Source organism: Condylostylus longicornis, unplaced genomic scaffold (genome assembly GCF_029603195.1).
Source record: "Condylostylus longicornis isolate FDR11 unplaced genomic scaffold, ASM2960319v2 ptg000027l, whole genome shotgun sequence".
Lineage (NCBI taxonomy): Eukaryota > Metazoa > Arthropoda > Insecta > Diptera > Dolichopodidae > Condylostylus > Condylostylus longicornis.
In genome coordinates this window covers 3,582,511-3,598,020 of record NW_026577996.1, presented here as the reverse complement: position 1 = coordinate 3,598,020, position 15,510 = coordinate 3,582,511, and the positions used below count along the sequence as shown (strand labels likewise).

General features: G+C 26.7%; 3 protein-coding genes across 4 annotated transcripts; all 3 read left to right on the top strand.

Annotated features, from left to right (window-relative positions):
- Positions 1 to 346: 346 nt before the first annotated feature.
- On the top strand, positions 347 to 3,157 carry LOC129607373 (potential E3 ubiquitin-protein ligase ariadne-2). Its single transcript, XM_055518336.1, has 3 exons — positions 347 to 602; positions 1,364 to 2,679; positions 2,734 to 3,157. The coding sequence occupies exons 1-3, from the start codon at positions 536 to 538 to the stop codon at positions 2,887 to 2,889; spliced, it is 1,539 nt and encodes a 512-aa protein (XP_055374311.1). The 5' UTR covers positions 347 to 535; the 3' UTR covers positions 2,890 to 3,157.
- Positions 3,158 to 4,422: 1,265 nt separating this feature from the next.
- LOC129607256 (probable inactive tRNA-specific adenosine deaminase-like protein 3) lies at positions 4,423 to 10,914 on the top strand. Its single transcript, XM_055518118.1, has 3 exons — positions 4,423 to 4,544; positions 9,069 to 9,531; positions 10,009 to 10,914. The coding sequence occupies exons 2-3, from the start codon at positions 9,076 to 9,078 to the stop codon at positions 10,822 to 10,824; spliced, it is 1,272 nt and encodes a 423-aa protein (XP_055374093.1). The 5' UTR covers positions 4,423 to 4,544; positions 9,069 to 9,075; the 3' UTR covers positions 10,825 to 10,914.
- LOC129607254 (DNA replication licensing factor Mcm7) lies at positions 5,399 to 7,885 on the top strand. 2 transcript variants are annotated; one of them, XM_055518116.1, is made up of 2 exons: positions 5,399 to 5,540; positions 5,597 to 7,885. In XM_055518116.1, the coding sequence occupies exon 2, from the start codon at positions 5,625 to 5,627 to the stop codon at positions 7,785 to 7,787; it is 2,163 nt and encodes a 720-aa protein (XP_055374091.1). In that variant the 5' UTR covers positions 5,399 to 5,540; positions 5,597 to 5,624; the 3' UTR covers positions 7,788 to 7,885. The 2 variants fall into 2 exon arrangements, with proteins under 2 accessions (XP_055374091.1, XP_055374090.1); XM_055518115.1 differs by having other exon boundaries at positions 5,593 to 7,885.
- Positions 10,915 to 15,510: the final 4,596 nt, after the last annotated feature.

The following is a 15,510-nucleotide window of genomic DNA, read 5'->3' as shown; positions in this document are numbered from 1 at the left end:
TACAAACTTATGAAAAATAATATAGAAAATAGATGAATATAAGCTTTTTTTGCTATGTGTTGCCTTTACTTTACAAATTCCTAATTACAAATTACTTTACAATAGCTAAGTCACGAAGTAGATTTGCTCCTAGAAATTATTTTTTCTACTAACAACTAAACAACAAATATTATTTGTAACAACATAATAAAACCATGGCTGGAAGAAATGGTATATTTTTATTATGTCAAGAATAAAACTGAAAATTATGAGTAAATACGTCAATTTTGGAATGTTGAAATTTGGTCAAAAAAACTTACTGTTACAGTGTGGAAACTCTATTTTTTTTCATAGTAGTGTAGTAAATAGTCAATAGTGGAAGTACATAGTTTTATTATAATCTGCGAATTTGTAAAAAAAATACTTGTGAAAAGTGTTTTCTGAAGAGAGGAAAAATTAAATCTGTGCAATATTCAGAAAAATAAGTTTTCATAATTTTATATCGATTATAATTAAGTAAATTTTTATTTTAATTGTGAGTGAGTGAACAAAAAAAATGTCTGAAAATGAAGACAATGAAGAAATGGAATATGATAACGATATTGAAGATTATTACAATTCAGGTATTTGCATAATGAGTATTATATAGTTGTTTGTTTATATAAATGAAGTTGTAAAGTTAACGTAACAAATTCCAAGGCCCTTCCGTAAATATTTAATTATAACAAAATAATTATGTAGACACCTATTGAAATTAAATTTCACTTAGAATATAAACGCATGCTAACATAATACATAACAATTATACGAAAGAATATAAGCACTATGAAGGTATCTTTCACCTGTAAAATAATTATTAAGAAAACAAAATGTTTTCTTTCTTATAGGTACCAAATTTCTTATTATGAAAAAACCTATTAAATAACAAGAAAAAATAGCTGACTTTAATAGGATTTCTACCTGCAGTAAAAAAAGCAAACGAGTGATTCCCGTTCTTAAGTTATTTTGAAAATTCAACATTGCTTTTATGTATGAAATTTTTAAAGTAATTTGAATTAACTAAATAAATTCGTCCATAGTGACACCACATTAAATTCGCCTCCTATACACCACATTAGATAACTATATTTTCCCGGAATGTCCACTATGTAAACAAGACTTCTTTAAACCTAATTTTCCTGCAAAATATTTTCATTATTTCCCTACAAAATAGGTACCTAGCTGCCTACCTACATATTTTTGAACCCAAAGATTACTACAAAAAATTTCTTAAATAACAATTATTGGTTTTTGGGCTTATATCAGTGCAAATTTTGTTACGTTTTTCTTTTTTTAACTTTCTTTTGATTTTATTTTAATTTAAATATTCCCTTTTGTTTTTTAGGAGAAGATTGTGATATCGAGCAGATAGACCCGAAAAAAACCGATCCGGAATATTTTGAATTTGAGTGTTTAAATGTAGAAGAAGTTGAAAAATTATTAAATGAATCTGTGGAAAAACTTAGCACAATTTTGCAAATAACGCCATCTTTAGCTAAGGTGCTTCTTCATGAACATAAATGGACAATTCAAAATATCATTGAAAAATATCGTGAAAATGCCAGTAATTTACTAATTAGTGCACGAATCAAACCTCCACTGAGTCAATCCGCTTCGAACATAACGCAAATTTCTATACCATCCACATCGCAAGGTGCTGCCTTACATTTAGTAACTACTTCAGCTACTATTTTTACGGCACCATCAACTTCAAGACGAACTGCTAGTCTTTTATGCCCGGTGTGTGTAAATACCCAATCTATAGATCGTTTTCATAGTTTAGCTTGCGGTCATTCTTTTTGCAAAGATTGTTGGTCCATGCATTTTGAAACTCAAATATTTCAAGGTATATCAACTCAAATCGGATGTATGGCTCCAATGTGTAATGTTAGAGTACCAGAAGATTTTGTTTTAAATTTAGTACAAAGACCAATATTACGTGAAAAATGGCAAAAATTTGCATTTCAGGATTACGTAAAATCTCACCCAGAATTACGTTATTGCCCGGGCCCTAATTGTCAAATTATAATTCGTAGTCAGGATATACAACCCAAAAGAGCCGTATGTAAATCGTGCAACACATCATTTTGTTTCAAATGCAGTACTGATTACCATGCGCCAACTGATTGTCAAGTCATAAAAAAATGGTTAACAAAATGTGCTGACGATAGTGAAACAGCTAATTATATTAGTGCCAACACCAAAGACTGTCCAAAGTGTCATATATGTATTGAAAAAAATGGTGGTTGTAATCACATGCAGTGTTTCCATTGTAAACATGATTTTTGTTGGATGTGTTTGGGAGATTGGAAATCTCATGGTTCTGAATATTATGAATGCTCAAGATATCGTGATAACCCAAATATTGCAAATGAATCAGTTCATGCTCAAGCACGCGAGGCTTTAAAAAAATATTTACATTATTATGAGCGTTGGGAAAACCATTCGAAATCGTTACAATTAGAACAACAAACTCTTGATAGATTAAGGGCTAGAGTTAATGAAAAAGTTATGAAAGGTTGGGGTACATGGATTGATTGGCAATATTTGTTTAATGCGGCAGGATTGTTAGCTAAATGTAGATACACACTGCAATATACATACCCTTATGCATATTTCATGGAAGCTGGTAGTAGAAAAGATCTCTTCGAATATCAACAGGTAAACGAATAAAACATTACAAATAATTATAAATTGTTTATATATCACTTTCAGGCCCAGCTAGAAGCCGAAATTGAAAATTTGTCATGGAAAATCGAAAGAGCAGAGACAACGGATTTAGGTGACTTAGAAAATCAAATGGATATTGCTGAAAAAAGGAGAACAACATTGCTAAAGGATTTTTTTCCAATAGCAGGAAATAGTTCTTAATGAAAATTAAACTAATATATAATTTTAATCAGGATTTAATTTATATCAAGAAATAATTCTACTCTCCTATAATATAATATAATCTAAAATGATTTCCCCTTTCTATAAAACCAAAATAATACTACAAATCAAAATTATTAGGCAAATCTAATTTGTTTTATTGAATATGCATAAGTAATCTTTGATAAATTTGCTAAATTTTAGTAAATATACAATTAACCGTGAAAATTTTACTGCAAATTACTTACTGCTCTTTGTTAAAATTTTAATATATTAATTTTTTAATTATTTTTGTTATAGTAAATTATATTGCTCTCATGTTGTTTTATGAAGGTTGGTTGACTTTTAATGTGCAAAAAAAGTGAATTGATGATCTTTAAAACGATTTATTGTACGTATTTAAAAGTAATTAAAAGTAAGTATTTAAGAACTTAAATTTTAAATTATTTTCCCAAAAATTTTTTATTTCAAAAGATCTGATTAGTTTTTAGATGATATAAATATGTATGAATATTTTCTAATTTATGATTTATTTAAAACAAAAATGAAATTTAAAAAGATGAAATTATTAATAAGCCTAGTATTTAAAATGATTATTTATACAAATATAATAATACAACTAAAATTAAAACGTGTTTTACATAAAAAAAAACGTTTCAAATAAAAAAAATAAACAAATAAATAAGTGTTTTTTTTTTGTGTTGATTAACATTAAGAAAATATAAAATGTTAAGAAATTTTTGAAAATATATGATTGACATATTAATAAACTCATTTCTTAAATGCTAATCTTCATAGTTGGTAATTAAACTTATCGAAACTACGATGCTGCATTCATGAAAACTAAATAATATGAAATACGGGTTCCAGTGTTGTTTTAGAGACCGCATTTTTAGTCAAATGGAAAAGTCTGTACGCTTTAAGTTTTCGTAAATTCCATTGGAAAATTTACTAATCTTTTTTTGCCTGCAGTAGAGAACTTTACGAAATCCATATTATATGCAAGTATGTTCTCTCTCTACAAAATACAATGGTTGCAGCCAGTTTACATCTCCTTATTTACATGCATATTGCACAAGTTAACCGTTACTCTAGCATGTTTGAGACAATTTTTGAAACTTGTGACTCTGAGCAATTTAATGGCACTACATATTGGTCCTAAATTTTTAGTTTTTATATATTTCATCTTTTATAGCCATGGTTTTTAAAATCAAAAATATGTTTTTAAAGAAAAATACGAAGTTAAGTATGTACATTGGAAGATAAAATATACATACGTATCTTATACAAATTTTACATACCTACAGTTCATACAAAATTACAACTAAAATATAAAACATTCATGTCAAACTGTATTAAGTGACGAAGGAGTATCAAATATTTTAAGCAAAGCATTCTGTTGTAAACTACACCAAAATAATTCAAACAAAGATGATACAAAAGTTTTCATAATTTCGTTCAAAAAATTGAACAGCACTTTAAATTTGTTAATTGAAAACGGTACCTACCAAACCCTGAAATGTCAACTGTCAACAAAAAATGTAAACATATGCAAGTACCTATTGTATTTTATTTTTATTTATCAAAGTTGTTTCATATTACTGAAAGTGTAATTTTTTAATACAATCAGAAGTGGATAATTGCTTTTTTTCCTGGTATGTAAATTTATATTCAAAATGTTTTCTATAAGAAAAAATTTAAAAGCTAGTAAAAATGTACTAACATGTGTGTATGGAGTGTGTGTATATAGAAACACGGAGTACCGTGTATAACACAAATATGTGAGTACATCCACAAAAATGTGTATGAAAAAATGTGCTCCTCCCGAAGTATTTTCTATATTTTTTATAATTATTACTGAAGCACATTGCAAAACTTCAAATTGAAATTCAAAGTAAAGGATTTTAATAATATCTTTCATGCAGTAGGGAATTCCAATTTATTAATTTCCATAAGATATGTTTGTATCAAATGTTGCGTTTCGTCCGTTACGAACGAAATAAATTATAGTTTTAGCACCATTTGTTCTTTTAGGAATTACTTTTTAATAAAAATGACACTTATTACGCTTGATTTTTGTGGGTAATAAGATATGGTTTGCCGGTGCGCAATACTAAAATATATACCCAAATGGTAAAGCAACATTTTTCCATGCAGATGGTGTTGGAACTAAAAAAATATTTCATTGTTTTTGACATTTTATTCAAACATCAATTATATTTTTGCCATTACGTGTATATTTATTATTTATAGCAATAATAACAAATGATAACTTTTTTTTTTGGCTTACCAATAATGCGGTAATTCTAATTATTTTACACCGCATACCGCGTTCACATTTTATCAATAAATTGCTTTAATCGTCAAACAGCTGAACGTATTTGTATTAAGGCAAATTGAACGAAAGTAAATAATTTGAATGTCAAAATCAACAACATTATTCTAACTGGTCTGTCAAATATGTTTTGATTTTCAATGGCAAGTCAGGCAGATTCATTCGTTAAACAAATTTACCGCCAAAAACTAAAAAAGTTTAGGAACGTTCAGTTGATTAATTTTCTCATTCCTTAATTCAAGTCTGAAAAGTTTTTTCTTAAAAATAAAAGTCAAAATTCAGTTTGGAATAAAAATAAAGGTGAAAGATTTTTAAGGTAAACGGAATTTAAAAAAATTAAAGAATTACTACAACCCGTTTATTTTAAGAAAGAGCAGTATAAATATTGGAGTTCTGAAAAATGGCTAGAAGAGATTATATCCAAGACAAAGAGGCTATAAAAAATTTTTTGCAAGAATTTTGTGAAAGTGATGATGATGGTAGAAAAATATTCAAATATGCAGCACAATTAGCACGTTTAGCACATCGTGACCAAATTCTAATGACAATAGATTTGGACGATGTTGCTGATGTAAATGAGTCTTTGAGTGACGCTATTGTAAACAACACAAGACGTTATTTATCAATATTTTCAGAAGTAATAATGGAATTAATCCCGAGTTACAAAGAAAGAGACAACGTTGCAAAAGATGCTCTTGATATATATATTGAGCATCGATTATTAATGGAGTCTAGGACGAGAAACCCAATGGAGCAAAGAGATGAAAGAAATCGTTTTCCACCAGAATTAATGAAACGGTTTGAAGTTAGTTTCAAACCCAGATCTATCGAAAAACCATTATCTATCCGGCAAATTAAAGCAGAGCACATTGGAAAGTTAGTAACAGTGAGAGGCATCGTAACTAGATGCACTGAAGTAAAACCAATGATGATAGTTGCTACATACACTTGCGACCGCTGTGGTGCCGAAACATATCAGCCAGTAAATTCAATGACATTTATGCCCATTACAGATTGTATTTCGGATGATTGTCGGGTAAACAAAGCCGGAGGAAGATTATATTTGCAAACTAGGGGATCAAAATTTTTAAAATTTCAAGAATTAAAAATACAAGAACACAGCGATCAGGTACCTGTAGGACACATTCCTCGTACATTAACTATATTTTGCCGTGGGGAAGTGACAAGAATGGGTCAGCCTGGAGATCATGTATGTGTTTCTGGAATTTTCTTACCCCTCATGAGAACTGGTTTCAGACAATTAGTATCTGGACTTTTATCAGAAACTTTTATTGATGCTCATCGTATCATTTGTATCAACAAAAGTGATGAAATTGATGAAAAAAATTCTGAATTAACACCACAAGAATTAGTCGATTTGGCACAGGAAGATTTTTACGAAAGATTGGCTTGCAGTTTAGCCCCAGAAATATATGGTCACATTGATGTTAAAAAGGCTTTGCTCTTGTTACTTGTAGGGGGCGTTGATAAACGGCCAGATGGGATGAAAATTAGGGGCAACATAAACATATGTTTAATGGGGGATCCTGGTGTTGCGAAGTCTCAATTGTTGAGCTATATAAGCAGACTTGCTTTGCGTAGTCAATATACTACTGGTCGTGGTTCTTCTGGCGTTGGTTTGACTGCTGCTGTAATGAAAGATCCTCTTACTGGTGAAACAATATTAGAAGGTGGTGCTTTAGTACTCGCTGATCAAGGTGTATGTTGCATTGACGAGTTTGACAAAATGGCGGAAACAGATCGTACCGCGATTCATGAAGTTATGGAACAACAAACAATTTCCATTGCTAAAGCTGGAATCATGACCACTTTAAATGCCCGAGTATCAATTTTAGCTGCAGCGAATCCAGCGTTTGGTAGATATAATGCTCGCCGTACAATTGAACAAAATATTCAACTTCCAGCTGCATTGTTATCTCGTTTTGATTTGTTATGGTTAATACAGGATAAACCAGATCGTGACAACGATTTACGACTTGCTAAGCATATCACATTTGTTCATAGTCATGGAAAACAACCGCCAAGTCGTATCAAATCTTTAGATATGGGCTTAATGAGGCGTTATTTAGCATTATGTAAGCGAATAAATCCAGTAATACCAATAGAATTAACTGATTATATTGTAAACGCGTATGTTGAATTAAGGCGCGAAGCAAGAAATAATAAGGATATGACATTCACTTCAGCCAGAAATTTACTGGGAATATTGCGTTTGTCAACAGCTTTGGCTAGACTTCGTTTGGCAGAAAAAGTTGAAAAAGATGATGTCACAGAAGCACTCAGATTACTTGCTATGTCAAAAGATTCTTTAAATCAAATACATGAGTATCAAAGAGGTCACATTCCAAATACATCAGACAAAATTTTTGCTTTAATTCGAGAATTAGCTGGATCAAGTAAAACAGTTAAAATTAGTGATGTTATGGAAAGATGCACGACAAAGGGATACAAACCAGATCAAGTCGATAAATGTATTGAAGATTATGAAGAATTGAATGTTTGGCAAGTTAATCAAGCGAGAACTAAAATAACTTTTATTTAAACTACGTATGTATCGGAATTTTAAACTTTATTTTATATTTTCTTTGTGTGAAAAAATAATTTTGTTCTTTTCTATTTTAAATAAATCAATGGAAAATAAATTAAGCTGATAGTTTTTATTTATAATAAGATTGTTTCACTCACATTTTGGAAAAAGTAATAGACATATATGTACATATAATTTTAGTTATACTAATAATGTAAGGAGTTGAGACACGGTTAGTTTTAAATCTTTTAGTTGTTAAATTTGAATATTTATATTAATTAAAATCAACATTTTTATTTAAAATATAAATATGTATGTACATGTATTTTTGGAAAACGAGTCTGAAAAATGGATTTAAATAAAATTCAAAGTTCAAGATAGTTTTCTGTTTAGAGAACTATTAGACCATACATATTTAGGTATTCATATGTACACTAAGTCCTCGAGATACGACATTTTTGGTTCCAGAAATTTATGTCGTAACTCGAATTGTCGTTTGAGGAGGGAAAAAAATGTATGGAAACAAAAAGTGAATTAGACAAACTATGTTATAAAATAATTAACCATTCATTTTTAAAAAAGGTGACAAAGTTTAAAAAAACAAAACCAAAAAAATTCAATGTCGTAACAAAAATAAATAAAATAAAATCTGATTAAGTTGTTTTTTTATCATTTCAATTCGTATTCTTAACTACTGACTCGAAATTTTTAACTAGAAAGAGTTTATTATTGAAGTACCTGCTTTAGTCTCGTCTTATAACTAAATTCGGTATAGATTTTTATTCACAAAACAGTAAAATCTGTCAAAAAAAAAAAACAATTTTTTTTTTAAATTTTCAATGTCGTATTAGGAACAATGTCGTAAGCCGAATAAAAATGATCCAAATTTATATCATGTCGTAACTCGAAATGTCGTATTAGAAGATGTCGTATCTCGAGGACTTAGTGTATGTATATGATTTTTTACAGACTAAATATTAATGCCTATATTCGTTATGTATAACTATTATAGAAATAGGCTCAATTCGTTATGTATAACTATTATAGAAATCGGTAAAATATTTTTTTTTTTTTATAAAAGATGAATGTTTTGAAAATTTGGGGATACTACAAGGTTTTTTCTTTAACAAATTTGTAACAAATAACTAATATTATTTTACTTACCGCTGTTGCAGTGACAATGTATTATGTACACCAATTTAAAAATAAAAAAATAAATTTAATTCTTTATTTTATTACTTAAATTTAAAGTTGTTTCCATTATATTTTCGATTGTCATTTACTTTATCTTTTCAGGTCACAAATGGAGCCCAATAAAAAACGTTTAAAACTGGATAATATAAAAATTAATATAAAATCTATTCTTTCGGATGATTTTCTAGATCATATACCCTTAGAAGCGGTTTATGTAGCAAGCATTGCGGAAAAGAAACAATTTTCTTCTTTAATTTTTGAATTAAATAAATATCTTCCATTCGATAATTTGTCACACCTTAAAAGGATTCGCAAAAATGACGTTATAATTTGTAAATTGAATGACTTGATTACTTTTACATCTGAAATCGAAAATGAATGTCATTTAAAATCAACAATTGAAGATTTGAACTTAGAATGCAATGAAATATTAGATATATTACGAAATGAAAAATTAGCCAAAATACATGTTCACAGATCAATTTTGATTGGTTATTTAAAAGCTAAAGGTATTTCTGACAATGGATTTCTTCAAAAATTATGTGATGATTTAAAAATAGTAGATGTAAGTAATTGATTTACCTATTATGTACATGCTAATACGAATTTATGTTGTACTTATATATCTACATATATATGTACGTAGGTAATTAGAAATCTAATAACAGACATTATTACAGACCTTGAACTAAATTGTCAATTATAATCGTGTTACTGCTGCTTTTTTGAAGTCAAGGCATAATTATGTAATTTGTTCCTATGCATGCATATAGGAACACCCCCTACTTTAAAAAAAAAATATACTTTTAACAGTATTTTGAAAAATTCAGATTTCTTTTAACTAAGCCATAATTTTATCCATATTAGTTGTTTATGATCTTCTATTAAAATATTCATATTTTATATATATACATGTGTATGTCGAGCATATATATTTATTAAATTGCCGTAAAACCTTAAACGTATAAAAAATTTTATGTTATTTGTACTTTTTTCTGCATATGTGGTTATTTCGTTAATCATTCCAAAATAAATTTCACAGATACCATCAAAACAAAGCCTGTTGCGGTGGCAATACGAAGAAATGAACAAAATATGGCCATGTAAATTTCATCCAAATAAACAGATGGAACTTCTACATAAAAATGAAAATTTCACTTCAAACGAACTTATATTTCATCAAACAATTATTATGATTATTAAAAAAATAATGAATTTAGAAAAAAACTTATATAAGAATGTTGGCATTTGTGTTGATCCAAGAACAAATAGTGTTGTAGCAATGTCGACGAATCTTGCACCCACACAATGTGGTACACCATCATCGTTTCATATAAATGAAAAAATTAAACATTGTCCAATACTACTAATAGATTTTGTAGCTCGAACTCAGAATGGCGGTATATGGAAATATGAAAATATAAAATTTTTAGAAAATACGAATGATGAAAAAGAATTTTGTGGAATATTAAAAGAATATGTTGAATTATTAAGATGTGGTTTAGGAGATGAACAAATAGGCGCACAAAAAATAAATATTAACAATCAAAAAGGAAATAGTAATAAAATTATAAAAGAAATGGTTGGAAATGTTCCTAATAATTGTAATGATTTTTATGGTGAGGATGAACAAAATAATTTAGAAAAATATGGACCATATTTATGTACAGGCTATGATATTTACTTTTTGAAAGAGCCATGTTTAATGTGTGCAATGGCATTAATTCATAGTCGTGCTAGAAGAATATTTTTTGTAGAAAGTACAAATGATGGAGCATTAAAAACTTGTACGAAATTACACACAGCTAAAGGACTAAATCATCATTACGAAGTTTTTCAATGTAGCATTATAGACTAGTGGTAATTCAAAATGAATTTCTTGTACATTATTACAAACATAAATACAACATGCATAATTTGAAATATACAATTTTTTTATACAAAATTAGTTCTATGACTTTTGAAATTAAAGTTAATAACATTTTAAAATTAAATTAATAACATTTTGGATCAATATTAAAATGTGCTGTTACGTTTTATAGCTAGTCTAATACTTTAACCGTTATTGCTATCAATCTTCCATTAATAGTTTCCCTTTACTATTAGGCTCATACTCTACAGAATAATACAGTGATTTTGAAATGATGTAAACCAGTATGGTATACTATGTAATATTTATTAAAAAATAATTTTATATACAAATTATGTATATGGCGATTGCTTTGTGACTCTTTCAATATCACATTAATTGGCTTCAATTGTAGAGTTTAGAATGAAATCAACAAAATACAAAAAAAAACATTATGCCAACTGTTTAAATTTAGTTCTTTTTTGTTTTTATTCTAGTTATTTTTTTTTTTAAATTGATGGAAAATTTTAAAAATTATTGTTTTAATATGAAAAAAGAATTAGTGATGAAAATTAATTAATCCGCAAAAAGAAAAATTTTTATAATTCCCCAAAAATATTTCTAATGATATGCGGTACTGATGGTGAGCATTTTTTTCATAAAATATTAAGAAAAGTTTCATCAGAATTTTAACGGCGCTTCTTTAAATGCTTTTCATGGATTAAATAACCTTAGGTTGGGTTACTGTAATTGCTGAACTATCCAGTTTTACTGAAATTTTAATGGCAGTGAAAGTTACCAAAACCTGAAACATACATACTTAAGTATTCGAAATTTGTATTAATAATTTGCAAAATGAATTTTTGATAATTTGAAATCTGCTAGCCAAAATTCAATTCGCATTTTTAGTTCAATCTATTCAACTATTAAATAAATTTACATACATAACAAATAACGGTTTTTTATACTGTAGCTTTACGATAAATAAACCTAAATTTAAATAAATTTAATAAACCGAAATGTTTGAAATAAGGTACACTATACACCTTACTATATGTGTATGTACATTAGTATTTGTACTTTCCATCGATGAAGAGCATTAACTATTGAAATAAATTTTTTTATTCAAAATATTTTAAATTCAATAAAACTTTATTTTTTCATCTTCTGTCATACTTACTTTTTACCAAAATTTTTTAACTAATATCAAATTTTAATGTCAAAGCTTTACAAACAATTTATACACATGAACGTACATTCATACGTATATACAGCTAAAATTTTAAAATTAGTTAAAAAATATTTACTGTACATTGATGTTATAAAAACAAAGGCATATTTTATTATAGTACTTGTATAGGAACATACAATAATATATGTATGTATGTACATATGTTAAGAATATGCATACATTGTAAGTACATACATACAATATGCCTACGTAACAAGCATTTTAATTTTGATAGCGTTTGGTCACGATTAGATACTAATTAACGAATTTTAACTATTTTTAGAATATATTTGAACAAAATTTTGTTATAAAAAGTTAAAAATTAAACTTGGATGAATAAATATGGATTCACTACTGCATTGTAAAGTATATGTGAGAAACTCATGTACTTTATATCGAAATTGACAAATTTTATATGAGAATTTTACATTCAGCATATTTACAGTAGGTAATAAAAGATAAATAAATTCAGCTCTACCAAAAAATATTTTTGTTCGGGATTTAAAAGCTAAGTATCAAATTGCCATCACTTAACATCAGTGTGGGTGCACCTTTATATTCAAGCTATGTACGCATAAGAACTACATTATTTATATGTAAATACGTATGTATTCATAAATACAAATAGCGATAATAATATACCCAAATTGTATGTAGTCTTCAATTAAATATATACATTTATAAATTTATTAGTATTTTATTAGTATTTTAATTATTTATATATGGGCATATATATACTTATATTGTATTATATTATATTAATATTATTAAAGCTCAAACATAGTTGATATATAGTATGTATAGGTAAAATTAAAACAAGACAAAAAAAATGATGACATATTATTTGGTTGGATATACAATTAGGATAACTAACATAACAATAAATTTTTTGTTTAATACCTGTTTGAAAATTGTTTACTTGCAACTGTAAATATTCCTTTATATAGGTACTAAATGCTTTATTTATAATAAAAGTGGGTTGCAGTTTGTATGAAATTTACTTTAAAATGTCAATAACAATAGTCTAATAATGATAAGACGTCGATAACTATAATATTTTCACTATTGTCAACAAAAATTCTTTATTGTATAAAAAAATCTGATGCGGCCAGCACATAACCGACCGATACATGGTAAGTTTAAAGTTAATATTATAGCTATGTAGGTACTGAAAAAAATTTAAATTTAGTTCTTAAACACAAATGTTTACTTTATGAGATTTCTTTCAAAGTGCGTCAATTAGTTCCATTATAAACAGAAATCACATACCATAATTCAAGAAATTCTCTCAATTAATTCCTTAGACATGGGGAATAAAGTGAAATCAGTATATCAGTGAAATTGCTAAAGTAAATGCAGACATAAAGTTTCAACAAATTCAGCCCAAAAATGAAGCAAAACCATATCTCTCCATAACTATTTATGAGATTTTTCATCATCCAGATATGTACTGTTAAGTTCTAAATTTTCGTGCATACTTACAAATCGGCAGAAATTGAATACCTATCCATTTAATATCTAAACACCCAATATTTTTCTATTATGCTCTTTTTCTTAATTAAAATATTTTTGCAGTGGTTTTAGTTTTAGTATAAAAGTTCCTCTAAACACAACTCTCATTTCGAACATGCTATTTTTGCAGATTTTTTCGTTTAGATTTATCGAACGTGCATAAGTTAGAACTGAATTATCGAAAATCCCCTTTATTTTCGCTCCAATATCACAGAGAAATGCATATCTGCTGAAAACTTGACATAATCATCACACCACCTCCCTTGCTGTCGGTAACTAAGGGAAAAAATTAATTATATTAGAAAAAGTTAATCTTAATTTCTGACTTTCACAATATTTAGAGTAAAAACAAATATAAAAATTTGATTGTTTAAAAAATTTTTTAATTTTCTTAAAAAAAATTCATTATCGCACAAACAAACCTAACTTACTTATATTTGATGTATTTTTATTTTTCTTTTATTTTGTTTAAATTAGAATAAAAATTTATCTCTTAAATGTATGTATGTATTAGAGTAATAGTATAAATTTATAAATCATAATAAAATAATATTAATTAACAATTTTATATTTTGTTTCTTTTTTTTGTAATTTTCATTATTTGTCTTATGTGTCGTTACCATCACTATCAATATCAACATCAACATCATCTTATTTCATTCTGGGTGATCATTTTTCGCTTATTTTTTTATACTCGTATACCAAAAAAAAACAAATTTTCTTTTATTTTGTATTTTATTAATTTTAATACAGCATAGTTACGTATAATTTAAAAATTTATCAGTTGACCGTTTTGTGAGTGTGTGTATATGGTAGCAGTATAATTGTATACACATAGAATCTATCGGTATATTCGGTATAATTAAAGTAAACGATATAAAACTCAGTTTAAAAAAGTTTAGTTCATTGGAAAACTTAAAAGTGTTAAGACGTGCTTTTCTTTACGTTATAAAAGGCTAATTTTTGGAGATTTTTTTAAAAAATATTATTAATTGTGCTTTTAAAATTTACTGCTTTAAAATTCGTTTTATTTACATACATACATACATATATGTATAAATGTATTTATTGAGGAGAAAATAAAAGAGCAAAAAAATATTTAAAAAATTTAGCAATAAATTTTTTTTGAAAAAATTTTTTCTAATAAATTGAAACCAGAGAAAGAGAATAATAAAATTTTTGGCAAAAAATATTTGCCAACACTACTTATCAAAAAAAAAAACAAATTAATAATTGAATACATATATAAAAAATAATTAATAATGTTATATTTATTACAAAAAAAGCAATGGCTTGCATTAAAATTGCTTTCTTAGTTTTTTGACAAAAAAATTCTATATTAAAATTTTTTAATTGTGAAAAACTCACGTTGAATGCAGTTGTTTTTTTTTTTTTTTTTGAAAAACAATAGTAGAGAAATTGAGAGAAAATTAAATCCAGATCAAATGCATATAGCTATCGTTAGAACATTTTTATAGTAGTAGTGAGGCATTAATACTTGTATTAAAAAGTGTTATTTAGTCGTGTCTTCAAATAAAATAAAAAAATTTTTAATTATAATAAAAATTATTAAAATATAATATTTAAAATAAGAAATAAGAGAAATTATTAAAAAAAAAAATTGAAATCATTTATTTTTCTCAAATAATAAAATTATTAAATTTAAAAATTAATTCGAAAAAAGTATTCACCACGAAGTACTTAAAGAAACGCCGTAAAAAAACGAGTACCAAATAATTTAATATTTTTATCAAATTGCTATAAAATAAAAAAAAACAAATAATAATTGCAATAAACACAAGAAGAAAATAATTTTCTTTAAAAACTTAATTTAAATATATTTTTTAAAATATTTTACAAGTGAAATTTTAAATACACAAAAAAAAAGAAACTTAATTATCTAAAATTAATTTTTTAATGATTTGATCCATGGGGATACAACAATTACCAAA

What these genes read in the sequence shown, in the direction of transcription:
- LOC129607256 (XM_055518118.1), top strand. Translation starts at nt 9,076, where the DNA reads ATGGAGCCCAATAAAAAACGTTTAAAACTGGATAATATAAAAATTAAT. An exon ending in ATGATTTAAAAATAGTAGAT is followed by an intron (nt 9,532 to 10,008) that starts GTAAGTAATTGA and finishes TAAATTTCACAG; the next exon opens with ATACCATCAAAACAAAGCCT.
- LOC129607254 (XM_055518116.1), top strand. Translation starts at nt 5,625, where the DNA reads ATGGCTAGAAGAGATTATATCCAAGACAAAGAGGCTATAAAAAATTTT.
- LOC129607373 (XM_055518336.1), top strand. Translation starts at nt 536, where the DNA reads ATGTCTGAAAATGAAGACAATGAAGAAATGGAATATGATAACGATATT. An exon ending in TGAAGATTATTACAATTCAG is followed by an intron (nt 603 to 1,363) that starts GTATTTGCATAA and finishes TTTGTTTTTTAG; the next exon opens with GAGAAGATTGTGATATCGAG. An exon ending in ATCTCTTCGAATATCAACAG is followed by an intron (nt 2,680 to 2,733) that starts GTAAACGAATAA and finishes TATCACTTTCAG; the next exon opens with GCCCAGCTAGAAGCCGAAAT.